Source organism: Nycticebus coucang, chromosome 13, assembly GCF_027406575.1.
Source record: "Nycticebus coucang isolate mNycCou1 chromosome 13, mNycCou1.pri, whole genome shotgun sequence".
Classification (NCBI taxonomy): Eukaryota; Metazoa; Chordata; class Mammalia; order Primates; family Lorisidae; genus Nycticebus; species Nycticebus coucang.
Window position 1 is genome coordinate 18,562,327 of NC_069792.1, and position 18,247 is coordinate 18,580,573.

The 18,247-nt window shown below is 38.9% G+C and overlaps 1 protein-coding gene across 4 annotated transcripts in view; it reads left to right on the forward strand.

Moving 5' to 3' along the window:
- The window catches only part of PREX2 (phosphatidylinositol-3,4,5-trisphosphate dependent Rac exchange factor 2), a 299,369-nt gene that overhangs the window by 106,539 nt on the left and 174,583 nt on the right, over positions 1-18,247 (forward strand). For all 4 annotated transcript variants that reach the window (XM_053558919.1, XM_053558921.1, XM_053558920.1 and 1 more), the window contains 3 exons: positions 1,710-1,859; positions 5,560-5,704; positions 8,651-8,751. In XM_053558919.1, coding sequence (XP_053414894.1) covers positions 1,710-1,859; positions 5,560-5,704; positions 8,651-8,751 — 396 coding nt within the window. The remainder of the gene's footprint in view (positions 1-1,709; positions 1,860-5,559; positions 5,705-8,650; positions 8,752-18,247) is intronic.

Genomic DNA, 18,247 nt, shown 5'->3' on the forward strand with positions numbered 1-18,247 from the left:
TTTATTCTCTTACTAATTCCCATTAGATACCTGTCTGACATGAATTAATGAGGTTCTACTATTTTTGTATAGGATGCAAACATATATCAAATACATAAAATTAAGAGAAGTACAAAAATTCCTTTAAAAAATGGATTGCAATTTCTTTGTGGGGGAAAACATGCTCTGCCAATTTAAATCTCTGTTTTTTTTTCAGAAATTGTTATTGATCATTCTTGGGATTTGGGCACATTTATAAAACACACAGTGATGTCTAATATAATTCTGTTCTGACTCAAATGTAACTTGGAAGTTTTTAAGACCCCACACTACACTGTATCATTTGTTAGTGCATTTTGAGGATCATTCATCTGACCATAGATAATGTGTGGTTATTTTGGAGCTAATGAAAAACTTTGGGAGCCAGATTATGGGTGAATAAGTGCGAGACATGTCTGTTTCTACTTAGAACTTACTAAATAAAATCAATCACTTGAGAAAACATAAACAGATAAAGCGCCACAAAGGCTTTTTTTTTTTTGAGACAGAGTCTCATGCTGTTGCTCTCCAACTCTTGGGCTCAAGTGATCCTCTTGCCTGTTTTTTTTTTTTTTTGTTTGTTTGTTTTTTCTATTTTTAGTACAGACAGGTTCTCACTCTTGTTCAGGCTGGTCTCAAACTGTGAGCTCAAGCAATCCACCTCCTTGGCCTCCCAGAGTGCTAGGATTACAGACGTGAGCCACTGCACCCGGACACTTTAACTTTACCAGTTTACCTCCCGTATACTGGCCCCTATTGCTTAAAGTCTCTTTGGGCTGACAACTGGGAAGAGTCACTTTAATTGGTGCAGATGCTGGCTTAGGCTTCTGTCACGTGTTTTTCCATAGTGGAATCTTTGCTTTTGCAGAGACTGTCATGCCAGGAAAGGTCACTGGCAACTTATGTCACTGTTTTCTACCTGCTATTAGGCAGAGAGTAGCTGTACACGGTCTGCTGTTGACATGGTAGCCAAAATGATGGTAAAGTATTGAAGGAGACCATTAGATGCCAGTTCATCCTCAAAGAAAAATGTTCATGAGTTCCTCTTCATGTGACTTTTATGGAACGAAGAGGTGTTAAAGAGTTTCTGTTTCAACCCTGTGCAATGATAGTGGTTTGGAGTTTGTACGCGTCCACTCGCTGCAGCTTAGATAAACATACTCTCAGTGTTTTCCGTTGACCTCTCTCATTCTTACAGTGCAGCTCATTAAGTGACAGAGAATTTCTGCAGGGTATAAACGGTCTCTGAAACCTAGAACGCTAAGAAACCTAGAATACTAACCTAAAATACTCTGAAACCTAGAATACTAAGGAATATTGGAAAAACAAAATGAATCAGACACTTTAAATGTTTGATTATTGAGAGGAAAATTCCTTGAATAGTATTATTGTATTGCTTTAGAAACTTTGACAATATTTTTGGGCATAGAGCAAATGAATGTTAATTAGTTTGTGGTGTTTAATTTCATGTAACATATTAATGTTGTGAGTTAGAAACGTTCCATTATTGGGCACTGACTGTATCCAATGTATAAGCATTTAAAAATTTTTTATGTGTTTCAATATACATTTATAAAGCAAAGATCTTTGGAATGATTCCGTGGTTTTGGAACTACTGTGAGTTGAATGCTTATGTTATATGATATTGTATGTTATGCTTTGTTCATTTGCCTTTACACATTAATTTCCAGCTGATTTCCATAGCAGTGGACACATTGTTGTTAATGGATGGAAAATACACAATACAGCAAAAAATAAATGGTTTGTTTGTATGGCAAAAACACCTGAAGAGAAGCATGAATGGTTTGAAGCTATTTTGAAAGAAAGAGAGCGGCGGAAAGGTGGGTGTTTGAATTGGGCATTATCATTCTTTGCAAAGATCGGAACTTAGCATGAGAGCAGATAATGGGAAAAAGTGAACAAGAGAGTGGAAAGATGTATGATGTTCACTTTGATACACTACGCGATGTGAGCTTCGTACTAAAATATTTTTTGAATGCTTATAATATTGTTAACTAAAATAAAAGAAAAACCTCTATAGTTAGCAAAATAATTGTAGTGGGATTGGCCCTGTCTTTTAAATAGTTTCATTGGCTTTAAAATTGGTTCACTTTTCTTGCACTTTATTCTTCATTTCTAAAGCAGCATTACAAAGCTTTTCTTTCAGAGGTAAGCATCAATAATAAAACGCTAGGGCCTCTTGTTGCTCTCAGAATATTTAATAGCACACTGCAGATTCCTAGACCAATATGTTAGTTTTCTAACTAAGATGAATGCATTTGGATATAGGCTAAACTTTTCAAAATTGTTAGGCATCGAATATAGTATAACATAACCCAATTCATTTCTTGTTCCCATGAGGAGGGCTAGATCAAATGTGCTTTATGCTTTTAGAAAAATTTGGGTATTTGTTTTGGCAATATTCAGTTGCTGTGAACTTTACCTGCAACAAGGCATACTTCTGTAATTCATCTTGGAAATAAAAATGCTTGTATTCTAGTAATTACTTTACAAATTGATTTCTTTATTAAGAAGCATGATAGCATGATATTTAGTTTTTCCCCCAGAGATCTAGGAATAAAAAACACCTCGTTGGTAGTGAAATTTTGGAACACAAAGAGCCCTTTCTTCTATCTTTAGATGTTTCTTCCCTAAAGAACATATAGTTTCCACCTTGGTTAAAATATTCATAACATACATTTGTATTAGAATTTCCAAATACTCTTTTGATTGATCTTAGATACAGAAGCAGCTAGAAAGTTTTAAAACAAAAGGTATAAGTACATAGCCGACTCTTAAGTTTTGTTGATTGTAATAATCAATTCAAAATAGCAAAGCAAATAATTTAAAAGGTGAATCAAACTTTTCATCAAGTTGAAAACAGGTATTTTTTTTTGTTTGTTTTCGTTATTTTGAGACAGGGTTTCTCTCTGTCCCTCTGGCTAGAGTGCAGTGACATCATCATAGGTCACTGCAGCCTCAAACTCCTGAGCTCAGTATTTTCCTAGCCTCAGTCTCCTGAGTAGCTGGGACTACAGGCACGGGCCACTGCACCCAGCTAATTTTTGCTATTTTTGGTAGAGACAGAGTCTTAACTTTTGCTCAGGATGGTCTCAAACTCCTGAGCTCAAGCAGTCCTCCCACCTCAGCCTCCCATAGTTCTAGGATTACAAGCCTGAACTTGACAGTGACACACCCAAGACAAAAATCTGAAAGCAAAAAAAAAAAAAGTAAATAAATGAAAAAAAATATAAAAATACTCCCCAAACTAGAGAAAAAAGTTCATTTGTAAGGCTGTTTATGATATTTATCTTTATCAGGCTTTATTCTTAAGAGATTACTCACTGTTATGGACAAATGTTAATGGCCCCTGCATTATAAAAAATAAAATTTTAGACACTGAAAGTAGTTCAAGTATTTGTTCTTCCTCTGCAGCAGTTTCTTGTCGGTCCTGATTAAATGCCTGTGTTTCCAGGATTTCAGCACGGAGCTGTAGATCTCTAGCTAGATTGGTAGCCTGAGTTCCAGGATTTCAGCACGGAGCTGTAGATCTCTAGCTAGATTGGTAGCCTGAGTTCCAGGATTTCAGCACGGAGCTGTAGATCTCTAGCTAGATTGGTAGCCTGAGTTCCAGGATTTCAGCACGGAGCTGTAGATCTCTAGCTAGATTGGTAGCCTGAGTTCCAGGATTTCAGCACGGAGCTGTAGATCTCTAGCTAGATTGGTAGCCTGAGTTCCAGGATTTCGGCTCGGAGCTGTAGATCTCTAGCTAGATTGGTAGCCTGAGTTCCAGGATTTCGGCTCAGAGCTGAAGATCTCTGGCTAGATTGTCAGCCTGAGTTCCAGGATTTCGGCTCGGAGCTGTAGATCTCTGGCTAGATTGTCAGCCTGAGTTCCAGGATTTCGGCTCGGAGCTGAAGATCTCTGGCTAGATTGTCAGCCTGAGTTCCAGGATTTCGGCTCGGAGCTGTAGATCTCTGGCTAGATTGTCAGCCTGAGTTCCAGGATTTCGGCTCAGAGCTGTAGATCTCTAGCTAGATTGGTAGCCTGAGTTCCAGGATTTCGGCTCAGAGCCGTAGATCTCTGGCTAGATTGGTAGCCTGGGTTGTCTGTTCCCACCAGATTGGCTTCTACTGTGTCTATGTCGCCAGTTTCTTGGTTGTTATGTCCAGCCTTGTCCTCTACCCCGAGTTGCACACTCATGCACTCGACTCAACTGCAGGCTGTCACCTGAATTTCCACACCCTACACCCCCTTCCAGCTGGACTCCTGTTACTGGGGCCCTTTGCCCAGAAGCCTGCCCTCCCTCTGTCCAGTTACTCTCATTAGAAGCCTGGGAGGCGTCTTGATTTCTTCTCTGTCCTTCATGTGACTTTCACCAGTTGCGAATTCTATCCATAAAATCTCCAAGCTATTTTTCAACTTCATCTTGCTTGCCCTGTAGCCTCTACTCTTGTACTCGTGGTCCAGAATTGCAATGAACTTTTGCAATTTTCTTCTGATGGTCTCCTTTTCAAACCTTTCCTCCTTTAGTTTGTTGTCCTCTGAGTTTTATTTCTAAAGCAACACAACTTGCATTTGCACAAACACTTAGATGTTTCCTGATACCTAAGGAATGAAGTAAGTTAAAACTGTAGGTTGGGCCAGGACGCTGCCTAACTGCCCAGCACATCTGCCTTCTCACCTAAAACCCAGGGCTCCAGGCCTTTCTTGCTTCAAACTAGTTAGTTAACCCTTGAAAATACCCTTTCTCTAAAATTATCTATTCGTACTTGGGCATTTAAGACATGGTCCTTTATTTATTTATTTTTTTTCAGACAGAATCTCACTCTGTCACCCTGAGTAGTGTCCTGGTGTCACAGCTCACAGCAACCTCAAACTCTTAGGCTCAAGCAATGCTCCTGCCTCACCCTCCCAAGTAGCTGGGACTACAGGTGCCCGCCACAATGCCTGGCTAATTTTTCCATTTTTAGTAGAAACAGGATCTCCCTCTTGTTCAGGCTGGTCTTGTTCAGGCTGGTCTCGAACTCCTGAGTTCAGGGATCTACCCGCCTTGGCCTCCCAGAGTGCTGGGATTGCAGGCGTGAGCCACCACCCCTTAAGACACGGCCCTTCTGTGAAAACTTTCTTAACTTTTCTCAGGACAACATGAGGTACCCTGAATATGACTTTATTGTTTCACAGCTTTCCTCCAGGGCTCTCTCCGGCATCTCTGTCCAGTTCTGGGGATACACCCTTGCACAAAGCTGCCTAGCCCAGGAGTCCATGGAAGCTGGGACCTAGCTGCTTTTCTTAATCCACTGGATGAACCATTATGCCTTTGCAGTACAATTTGTACAAAGGTTTCATATGCCTCGAGGACCTTGCCTTGATGGTCTCCCTAGTTAACCCCGATCTTGACAACCAGAGCCCTATCCAGAGCTCTCTATCCAGCACCCCCAGCACCTGGTACACGTGTAATCAATGCTTGTTTAGTGAAGGCACAGACAAGTAAATGATGACAATTTTTCCCTTAACTGTCCTTTCTCTCGTGTTTCTTAGGCTTAAAATTAGGAATGGAGCAAGACACCTGGGTAATGATCTCTGAACAAGGGGAAAAACTTTATAAAATGATGTGCAAACAAGGAAATCTGATCAAAGACAGGAAAAGAAAACTGACTACGTTCCCTAAATGCTTTCTTGGCAGGTAGGGTTGATGGTTGGTATATGTGTGTCTGTCTTTCATAGTCTATCTCTTTTGTTTACTTCCCTTTAATTATTTGTTTTTCCTATAAAAATATTCACCTATGTATTTTTGAATACTTGTTTACAATGGACATTTCCTAGGCCACAGCAGGATGAGAGGACAGAGAGCCAGGATCATGACCAGGAAACTTGAGGCATCCATCTGAGACAGAGTAGGGACAGAACCCTGCCCCAACCCCACTGACACATCACTCCTGCTTGCTAAACACAAGACTTTGCACCACCCACCTGGGCTATTTGAAGAAGCTAAGATAAACATTTCACCAGAAATCTCACCCGGGGCAGGTGCCCCTGGCATCTACATACACGCAATACCAGAATGACCTGTCATGACCCTTTGACTCATTAGACCTCCAACCTCCCCTCCCCAGGCAGGACTTAATCTGCCCTTTGTCAATTGTATGATGCGTGTTACCGGGATTTCTTACTGTGCCTGCGCACCACCGTAGGTCCACCTGCTCTTGAAGGATGCTCACTTACCCCATGAAATATTCATGTCATCCTCCTAAAAACACCACAAAGGTCTGCTCTTAAGGAGGCAGATGGAGAACACTTCCTCCTGTGCAGCCTCCCCTGTGCTTTTGCACAAGCTCAAATAAACCTCAGTCTGGGAGAACTCTCGGCCTCCTGCCAATTTCTATTGCCTGGGAGCCCAGTAACTCGCAGTTGGTGTCATATCCTTTCATTCATGTGATTTCCACAGTTTCTGATATGTCATGATCCCAGGACAGAGCAGAGATTGGGGCCAGACAGGGAGCGGCTGGTGGGTTGGCCTGTCATGGACAGGACGACTGGGCTGGCCTGGACATGGGTGCAAGGCCTGAAAGTTAGGGAAGATGAGCGAGCTGAGCGCAGCACAGTCTACATGACCAGCTAATGCACAGCTTAGACAGCCAGGCTTGAGATGCAGACTCTGAAAAAGGCCACAGGGCAGGCCCGGAGCAGCAGGCGGGCCCAGAGCACTAGGCGGGCTGGAGTGCCAGGCAGGGAGGCCACTGCGGCTTTTAGCAAAGGGCAGGTTGCTGATTTGTTGTTTGGTGTCTGCGGACGGGGTGAAGTGAGATTCCCTGTCTGGTTTACTGAGTGTAGAGCCAAAAGGAAATGTGATCTGTAACACTTGGATACACAGGAGTTAATTAAGTACCTTTATACTTTGAAAGCTGCAGAAATGGTGGCTGCACTTTCCTTCATCTTTTCTTATTTTCTTTCTTTTGGATGGCTGTTATTTACTAAAAGAATACAAAATATTTTAGTAACTTTTTCTGCCTGAAAGTACATTTTTCAGACTAGACAATCAACTTTTAGCATTTTATATCCCTCGATTATGTGACTTTTGCCATTTTTGTTGCTTTTGGTTTTGAAATAAATGGAAAAAAAATGATTTCCTGATGTTTTCCATAGCCTTGTTTCTCTGGCCAAAAAAATAAAATCAGTCTAAAATAAATTTATTCGTTTAAGTAAAAGTTCAAATGTTAGATTTTTAAAACATGAGCACTTTGTATTTGTAAATTATTTCTGTATTTAGTGTCCTTGTAATGATACCACATGACCATTTAAAAAAAAATCACAACACAGCTGAGGCTCTCTTAAGTGATACAGAACATCATCCTTATTGTCTGTGACGCCTGGGGCTGCCCAGCAGTGGTGAAGGATGTGAGCTGTGATCTGTGACCTTCACAGCAACAGCACATGTGTGCATAGACAGTTCTGATGGATGACTCTGCGCTGGAGCAGTCCTTAGGGATGACAGTTTACATCAATAATGGATTTCCCAAGTAATTTCAAAATTCCATCACAATGTAGTGAAACTTTTCTGTGTCTTTTGGTGTATTAATTTTCTATTGCTGCATAATACATACTTAGCGGCTTAAAACAGCACCCATTCTTTAGCTCACAGTTAGAAAAGTCCACACAAACTCAACAGGATTCTCTGCTTAGGGTCTCACAATGCCACAGTTAAGGTGTTAGCCAGACTGGGCTCATATCTTGAGACTCTGGGGAAAAGTTCACTTACAGGCTCATTCATGCTGTTGGCTGAATTTAGTTCCTTACGGTTGCAAGAATGAGGTCCCTGTTTCCTTGCTGACCGTAAGCCAAGGGCTGTGCTCAGCTTCTGCAGGCTCCATCCTCAGATCTAGCAGAGGCGCATTGAATCTCTCTCATGCTTTTAATTTCCGTGACTTCTTCTCAGGCCACCAGTCTGAGAAAACTCTGCTTCAAAGGGCTCAACTGATTGGGTCAGGCCCACGAGGATAATTTCTACTTTTAAGTCAAGCGACTTGGGGTTTTAATTATATATGCAGTACCTTGATGAGTATTTAATTGAAAAGCCAAGGGATGGGAATCTCGGTGGGGGTCGGAGGGCTGAGAGATTTCTTTGGAGTTCTGCCCACTACACGGTACATGCAGTTTTATTTTGCTTTACTTCTCTGAATTTTTAAACCCATCGGTTCTCTGTGCCTGGGAAGCTGTGTTAAAGACAATTTAGCTCTTTATATTAAGCCATTATTACTCTTTCTAGTTTTGACTTTTAGTTCCTTATAGAGTGTTTTACATTTCCTTTATTCATAAATTTGTCTTTATGTAGATAGCCTTATAATTAAAGCTACTCTAAAATTTTTATTTTGTATTTATTAGAGGCCTCAACAAATTGAGTAGTTTAAAACTAAGTATAGTTTAGGAAAGTCTAAATGTTTTGTAGAATACAGTCCAATTTAAATGTCTGTGAGCCTAATAGAAGTGAAAACAATATCTGCTGAAATGTATTGCAGATTGTTTTTTGCATTTTGAGATTCCTTTCCCATTTGCTTCATGACTGCATTGGTACAGATAGACTTCCTGGGGAAGGGATTAACCATTTAACTTTTTCATTGGTTTTCTGTTGCAGTGAATTTGTGTCATGGCTGTTGGAAATTGGAGAGATTCACAGGCCTGAGGAAGGTGTTCACTTGGGACAAGCATTATTAGAAAATGGGATCATTCACCATGGTGATTACCTTGTTAATTACTTAACCTTTTAATTCACAAATTGCATGTATCTAATTCCACAGATCAGTTTAGTTTGTAATTTTCCACATCATGGGATGCTTGTGTTTTTTTCAACATTTTCCGTACCTAGACATTTTCCATGTAGACAATGGTGTTCTTTTATCTGCATGACTGGGATGGTTCAGGAAGAGCAGATTAGAGAAAGATGATGAAGGATTTGCTGTGGTTTGTGTATGAGGCATCTGCAATGTCTGGCAAGCAGTTGAAATTTTCATGTTTGTGAACAAAAAAAAAACCCCACTCACTGCATTTTTTCCTATTCTCTCACCCGAGGACAACAATCAACACAGAATGATTCATTGACCAAATGTGTGTGGGCTTTCCCCCACACACCAAGCAGCCGTCCCTTCTGCAGCAGACACCAGCTGGGTGGGTAGCCCCCAGTGCAGTTTACCGTCTGCCTGGGGGTCCCTCAGGATCAGGCTCTGTCCTCACCTCTAAGGACAGCCCCTAAGGGCTAAGTCCAGGCCTCTGGAACTTCTGACTGACTAGTTAGGGGTTTCCACAACCCCTCTTTGGGTTCTATTAATTTGCTAGAGTGGCTCACAGAACTCAGGGAAACATGTTTCTGGTTTATTATGAAGAATGTTACAAAGGACACAGGTGAAGAGATGTATAGGGCAAAGCATGTGGGAAGGTCACAGCACCTTCTAAGAACATTCACATGTTGGGAGCTCTCTAAACCCTGTTCTTTTGGCTTTATGGAGGCTTCATGATGTGGGAATGATAGACTAAAACACTGGCCATGGGTGATGAGTTTAACCTTCAGCCCCTTTCTCCCCTCCCTGGAAGTTGGGGATGGGGCTGAAAGTTCCAATTCTGTAATCCCTCCTGGGTCTTCCTGTTGACCGGTCCCACTCTGAAGCTACCTGGAGGTTGCCAGGGATCAGTCAACTCATGGGCATACAAAATGACATCACTTTGGAGTTTCTAAGGATTTTAAAAGTTGTATGTCATAAAACATTAGGGTCTAAGGCCTAATACTATTTCATAGTATCATAGGTGTAAAGCTCGGGGTAGAAATAGGGTGTGAGATACCTGAGGAATGACTAAGAGAGTGCCAGATTCCTGAAAATATCGACATCAACCAAATACAAAACACCAAGAAAGTAGTGACAATGAGACTGAGGATAAAAGCTTGAAGAATTCCCAATGTGAAATACAGGGGAGGAGAAGAAGGCAGGAAATGATTAATAAATATGGATATTTGGTATGGCATTTTAATGTAATTTCCTTTGATAAAGTGGTGTTCAGACAAACTCGATTCTTCTAAATGTTCCTTGTTACTCTGGGTATCACCCAAGGATGGTACCACCGTATCCCCAGCTAGAAATCATCTCTGATGCCTTTCTCTGCCTCGTGTCAGCAAGCCCTGTGAGCACTACCACCCCCTAAATAGTGTAACTATTATATACTATCACCATAAAATGTTTGTATGTATGTATAAAATCTGTCTTTAATATAATTCCATAGATGATATTATTAACCTGGGAGCTAAGCCTCTGTGGCAGAAATTGGGCATTCATTTACCAATGTTGGTTTAGCTTTAGTTTCTGTGGTCACAAGTATAGCACACTTCTCCGTTTTCCTTGCAGTTAGAGGTGGCTATGTAATGGGAGTTACTGCCAAGGGCATGTACACAGAAGTGCCACATGTGGGAAGTGTACAGTCCATTATAAAGCAAAGGCCACAAAACTCAAGGTGACCTTTAGGAACGTTGAGAATGGCTGGGCCTATGGCAGATCCCTAAACCCTGCATGAGGGTTTAGGACCCATAACCTCATCCTCCATCACTGATCGGACTTTTACATAAGTGAAAAATTAGCTTTAACAATGTAAGTCACTGTGTTGAGGAGGGTTGTTACGGTAGCTAGGGTTCACCAGTGGAAAACTAGCTATTTTTTTTCTTCTCAATATTCCCTGCAAAAAATTGGTTCTTCCATCCTAGGGCATTTCTGCATTTCTGAAAGGAAATAGACAGCAGCTGGATTTCATGATGGACAGGGTAAAAATATTTGAAACTACCAGACCCTAAGAAGTAAAGGTCACTGGTTCATGTTTGCATATAAACGGGGGGAAAGAGAACATGTTAGGCAATTTCACACTAATAGAGTAAGTCTATTAGAATGAAGAGGTATGAAACAATGTGCTAATTTTGTTAGAATGTGGTTCTAGCTACATTTTAGTGAAAATAGGATTCCTAAAATAAAGATGAATGAACCCCCGTTTTAAAGACAGCAAACAAAAAAAAGTATTATTGCTGTTATTCCCATTGCAGATATGGTTGCGAGCTTTGTCAGAGGCAACCCTTGCTTGGGTTGAGGCAGCATATGCTTTCTCTGTGGTATGCTGATAAGATTCATCTTGTTGGCTCCACTCCCTACAGTAGAATTGCTTATGTAACAGTCCGGAGACCTCATTTGTTATGTCCTGTGGTGTGATGAAGTTGACTCGTCCAAGCTCCTGAGAGCTGATAATTAAATTAAAAACATTTTGCAAGCTGGTTGATTGTTAAACACAATTATTATTAAAAATTAAATTATATAGACATATAAGTACATAAATAATGCTATAAACAAAGCCAAAACATTCTTAAAACTTATCCCTGAATAATTATTCCATTATGTGGTACCATTATCTATGCTCTTGAGGTTATTAATACGTATTGTCCCCGTGTGGTGGAAGTAGTCGCGCTGTGTCACTGCATCTTAACTTCCTGTGCAGTGACTGCAAGTTGGTAGCTTGTAATGGGCCAGAGTGGAAGTATTTATACCACAGAAATGAGCAGCTGCTTCCCTAGTCTCCCCTGCCTACCACCTAGAGAGCATTAAACATTTATAGTCCAACTCTGGTTCTCTCACTCATGGTTATTTAAATGATTGCATTAAGGCAACTTTTTTTCACAAGATGACCTGAACTATAATAGTTACTAGATGCGTTTTCTATGCTAGAGAAATTGGGAGGGTGGATTTGAAAACGAAACTGTTCATTGTTTGTCTAAGGCAGTGGTTCTCAACCTTCTTAATGCCGCAGCCCTTTAATATAGTTCCTGTGGGTCGCAACCCATAGGCTGAGAACCGCTGGACTCTAAGGCAACACCTCAGAGTGGAAGATTAACCCAAGGTTCCTTAGCAAGGTCACAAGAGTTTGCATCATGCAAAGCACTCATTTCGAATGAATAGGTTAAACTCCCACTTGTTTGCTTTTTAATTTATTTAATTTATTTTTTTATTTCAAATTAATATGAGGGTGCAAATTTTTAGGTAACATATCTTCACTCTGAGGTACAATTCAAGTTGTAGTTGAGTCCTTCACCTAGGGAGCGTGTCGAACAACCTCACATTGTGCACGTTTGGTGAGGCACGCCAATCACCTCCTTCCACCCTCCCCCTTCCCTCTCCTTTATTCTGGCAAATACATTTGGGCCTAACATTTCTTTGAATTTTGTAACATCAAGACAGGAATTTTTTTCAAGGAATGTTGAGGGATTTTTTTCCTTGAAAAAAAAAATGTGACCAGGTAGATCACATAGTAGAAATAAATTACTGACCTTGAAACATGCCATAACATTTCAAAATATTTCCCTTGATTTTAGTTTACTTTCATACATTCTTTTTTTCTTTATGGCTTGGCTTGGTGGGGGTGTGTGTATTAACAAGTCTTTTGACTATTTTCTGGATGCACCAAAAGTAGTTAATGAAAATTGTGACAGCTTTTTCTCCCCTTTGACCATTTCTAGCAAAAAAGTAAAGGTCAAAGTCATCTTTTATCAAATCATGAAAATACAGCCTATTGCAGCAAATTATCTCTTTTGCAAACGTTGCATTCTGTGTAAAGAAAATATTTAAATGTACACTTAAACTTCAGTTTGAAGTTTTTACTTTCTAGAAGTCATTTTTTATTAGACTGTGTATAAAATAACAGTCTGGAAAAGAAAACTTGAGGAGAAATTTAATAGGAGTCTCCTCCCCCCAACTGTATGGAGGTATAATTGATAAATATTCACAGTGTGCAGCATAATGTTTTGAATGTGGGTATAAACTGTGAAGATCATTACAATTGAGCTAATTGATATTCACCACCTTACATAGTTATCATTTTGTTTTTATAGTTGAGAACATTTACATCTACTCTCTTTGCAATTTTCAAGTATACAATCCATTATATATTTTCACTCTCTGTTCATCCATCAGTAGATACTTAGGTTGGTTCTGTATCATGTCTCTTGGCTATTGTGAATGATGCCATATGAACATGGGAGTGTAGATAGATATCTCTTTGACATACTGATTTCATTGCCTTGTAATACATACCCAGAAATGGTATTGCTGGATCATGTGGTAGTTCTATTTTTGTTTTTGTTTTTTTAATTGAGGAACTTCCATATTGTTTTCCATGACTATACTGATTCACATCTCCGCCAACACTTTTCACCATATCTTCACCAACACTTAAGTCTTTTTTACGATAGCTGTCTTCAAAGGTGTGAAGTTATATCTCATTTTAATTTTGATTTGCATTTCCCTGATGATTAGAGATGCTGAATACTTTTTTATATGCCATGCGAATTTCTTCTTTTGAGAAGTATTAGGCTCTTTGCTTATTTTTAAATTATTTGTATTTTGGGTATTGAATTGAATGAGTTTCTTATATGTTTTGTATACTCACCCCCACTGGCAAATATTTTTTTCCATTACTAAAGTTGCCTTTGAGTTTAATTGATTGTTTTCTTTGCTGTACAGAAACTCTTTCATTTGATGCAATCTCATTTGTTTATTTTTGACTTTGTTCCCTGTATTTTGGGGGTCATAGCCAAACAATTATTGTCCAGACCAACATTGAGAAGATTTTCCCCATGGTTTTTGTAGTAGTTTTACATATTAAGTCTTTAGTCCATTTTAAATTGATTTTTGTGTATGATATGAGATAAGGGTATAATTTCATTCTTCAACATGTGGCTATATGATTTTCCCAACACTACTTATTAATAAGACTGCCTTTCTCTCTTGTATAATCTCATTAACTTTGTGGAAGATCAGCTGAACATAAATGCATTGGTTTATTCCTGGGATCTCTGTTCTGTCCCATTGGTTTATATATCCACTTTTGTGCCAGTACCATGCTGTTTTGGTTATTGTAACTTTATAGTAGATTTTCAACTTTGTTTCTTTTGCTCCAGATTGCTTAGGCTATCAAGGGTTTTTGTGGTTCCACATAGATTTTAGAACTGTTTGTTTTATTACTATGAAAAACATCTTAGGAATTTTGATAAGGATTGCATTGAATCTGTAGATCACTTTGGGTAGTAAGGACATTTTAACAATATTCCTCCAGTGCATTAACATGGGATAGCTTTTCATTTATTTTTATATTCTTTAACTTCTTTCATCAATGTTTTATAGTTTATAATGTACACCTCTTTCACCTACTTGGATAAATGTATTTCTAAATAATGCACTTCATTTTTTGATGCTATTATAAATGAGATCATTTTCTTAATTGCGTTTTCTAATAGTTTATGTTAGGGTATAGAAACACTACTGGTTTTTGTGTTCGGACTTAGGTTCCCACAACTTCATTGAATTTGTTTACTCTAACAGTTTTGGGGTGGCATTTTTGGGGTTTTAAATGATGCCATCTGCCAACAGAGACAATTTTACGTCCTTCCAATTTGGATGCCTTTTATTTATTTATTTATTTTTTATTGTTGGGGATTCATTGAGGGTACAATAAGCCAGGTTACACTGATTGCAATTGTTAGGTAAAGTCCCTCTTGCAATCATTTCTTGCCCCCATAAAGTGTGACACACACCAAGGCCCCACCCCCCTCCCTCCGTCCCTCTTTCTGCTTTTCCTCTCCCCCAATAACCTTAATTGTCATTAATTGTCCTCATATCAAAATTGAGTACATAGGATTCATGCTTCTCCATTCTTGTGATGCTTTACTAAGAATAATGTCTTCCACGTCCATCCAGGTTAATACGAAGGATTTAAAGTCTCCATTTTTTTTAATTGCTGAATACTATTCCATGGTGTACATATACCACAGCTTGTTAATCCATTCCTGGCCTGGTGGGCATTTAGGATGTTTCCACATTTTGGCGATTGTAAATTGAGTTGCAATAAACAGTGTAGTACAAGTGTCCTTATGATAAAAGGATTTTTTTCCTTCTGGGTAGATGTCCAGTAATGGGATTACAGGATCAAATGGGAGGTCTAGCTTGAGTGCTTTGCGGTTTCTCCATACTTCCTTCCAGAAAGGTTGTACTACTTTGCAGTCCCACCAGCAGTGTAAAAGTGTTCCCTTCTCTCCACATCCACACCAGCATCTGCAGTTTTGAGATTTTGTGATGTGGGCCATTCTCACTGGGGTTAGATGATATCTCAGGGTTGTTTGGATTTGCATTTCTCTAATATATAGAGATGATGAACATTTTTTCATGTGTTTGTTAGCCATTCGTCTGGCATCTTTAGAGAAGGTTCTATTCATGTCTCTTGCCCATTGATATATGGCATTGTTGGCTTTTTTCATGTGGATTAATTTGAGTTCTCTATAGATCCTAGTTATCAAGCTTTTGTCTGATTGAAAATATGCAAATATCCTTTCCCATTGTGTAGGTTGTCTCTTTGCTTTGGTTATTGTCTCCTTAGCTGTACAGAAGCTTTTCAGTTTAATGAAGTCCCATTTGTTTATTTTTGTTTGGTTGCAATTGCCATGGCAGTCTTCTTCATAAGTCTTTCCCCAGGCCAATATTTTCCAGTGTTTTTCTTATGCTTTCTTTGGATTTTTATTGTTTCATGCCTTAAATTTAAGTCCTTTATCCATCTTGAATGAATTTTTGTGAGTGGGGAAAGGTGTAGGTCCATTTTCAGTCTTTTACATGTAGACATCCAGTTCTCCCAACACCATTTATTGAATAGGGAGTCTTTCCCCCAAGGTATGTTCTTGTTTGGTTTATCGAAGATTAGATGGTTGTAAGATGTTAGTTTCATTTCTTGGTGTTCAATTCAATTCCAAGTGTCTATGTCTCTGTTTTTGTGCCAGTACCATGCTGTCTTGACCACTATGGCTTTTTAGTACAGACTAAAATCTGGTATGCTGATGCCCCCAGCTTTATTTTTATTACTAAGAACTGCCTTAGCTATACGGGTTTTTTTCCGGTTCCATACAAAATGCAGAATCATTTTCTCCAAATCTTGAAAGTACGATGTTGGTATTTTGATAGGAATGGCATTGAATAGGTAGATTGCTTTGGGAAGTATAGACATTTTAACAATGTTGATTCCTCCCGTCCATGAGCATGGTATGTTCTTCCATTTGTTAATATCCTCTGCTATTTCCTTTCTGAAGATTTCATAATTTTCTTTATAGAGGTCCTTCACCTCCTTCGTTAGGTATATTCCTAGGTATTTCATTTTCTTTGAAACTATGGTGAAGGGAGTTGTGTCCTTAATTAGCTTTTCATCTTGACTGTTATTGGTGTATACAAAGGCTACTGACTTGTGGACATGGATTTTATATCCTGAAACATTACTGTATTTTTTGATGACTTCTAGGAGTCTTGTGGTTGAGTCTTTGGGGTTCTCTAAGTATAAGATCATGTTGTCAGCAAAGAGGGAGAGTTTGACCTCCTCTGCTCCCATTTGGATTCCCTTTATTTCCTTGTCTTGCCTAATTGTATTGGCTAGAACTTCCAGCACTATGTTGAATAGTAAAGGTGACAGAGGACAACCTTGTCTGGTTCCAGTTCTAAGAGGAAAAGCTTTCAGTTTTACTCCATTCAGTAAAATATTGGCTGTGGGTTTGTCATAGATAGCTTCAATCAGTTTTAGAAATGTGCCACCTATGCCTATACTCTTCAGTGTTCTAATTAGAAAAGGATGCTAGATTTTATCAAATGCTTTTTCTGCATCTATTGAGAGGATCATGTGATCTTTACTTTTGCCTCTGTTAATATGGTGGATAACGTTTTTGGACTTGCGTATGTTAAACCAGCCTTGCATCCCTGGGATGAAGCCTACTTGGTCATGATGAATGACTTTTTTGATGATAAGCTGTAATCTATTGGCTAGGATTTTGTTGAGAATTTTTGCATCTATGTTCATGAGTGAGATTGGTCTGAAATTCTCCTTTTCGTTTGGGTCTTTTCCTGGTTTTGGTATCTGGTTGATGTTTGCTTCATAGAATGTGTTGGGGAGGATTCCTTCTTCCTCAATTTTTTGGAATAATTTCTGCAGTACAGGAATAAGCTCTTCCTTGAAGGTTTGATTGAATTCTGGTGTGAAGCCATCTGGACCAGGGCATTTTTTGGTTGGAAGCTTTTTTATTGTTTCTTTGATCTCAGTGCTTGAAATTGGTCTGTTCAGGGGCTCTATTTCTTCCTGGGTAAGTCTAGGGAGAGGGTGTGATTCCAAATATTGATCCATTTCCTTCACATTGTCAAATTTCTGGGCATAGAGTTTCTGGTAGTATTCAGAGATGATCTCTTGTATCTCTGTGGGATCAGTTGTTATTTCCCCTTTATCATTTCTGCTTGAGGTTACTAGAGATTTTACTTTTCTATTTCTAGTTAGTCTGGCAAATGGTTTATCTATTTTATTGATTTTTTCAAAAAACCAACTCCTTGTTTCATTAATTTTCTGAATGATTGTTTTGTTTTCAATTTCATTGATCTCTGATTCGATTTTGGATATTTCTTTTCTTCTACTGAGTTTAGGCTTAGATTGTTCTTCTTTTTCCAATTCCATAAGATGGCTTGTAAGATTGTTGATGCACTCTCTTTCTGTTTTTCGAATGTGGGCATCTAAAGCGATGAATTTTCCTCTCAAAACTGCTTTTGTAGTATCCCACAGGTTTTGGTAGCTTGTGTCTTCATTGTTGTTATGCTCAAAGAACTTAACGATTTCCTGTTTTATTTCTTCCTGCACCCATCTGTTATTCAACAGAAGATTGTTTAATTTCCATGCCTTTGTGTGGGGTCGAGCATTTTTGTTAAGAGTTGAGTTCCACCTTTAGTGCCTTATGGTCTGAAAAGATACAAGGTAAAATTTCAATTCTTTTGATTCTGTTGATGTTTGTTTTGTGTCCCAGGATATGATCAATTTTGGAGAATGTTCCATGGGGTGATGAGAAGAATGTATATTCTTTATCTTTGGGGTGGATTGTTCTATATGCGTCTATCAAGCACAGTTGTTCTAGGGTCTCATTTAAATCTCTTATATCTTTGTTTAATTTCTGTTTAGAGGATCTGTCCAGCTCTGTAAGAGGAGTGTTAAAGTCCCCTGTTATTATGGTATTATCAGATATCATATTACTCAGACTGAGTAAGGACTGTTTCAAGAATTTGGAGCATTTAAATTGGGTGCATAAATATTTAGAATTGAAATGTCTTCTTGTTGTATTTTTCCCTTGACCAATATAAAGTGACCATCTTTG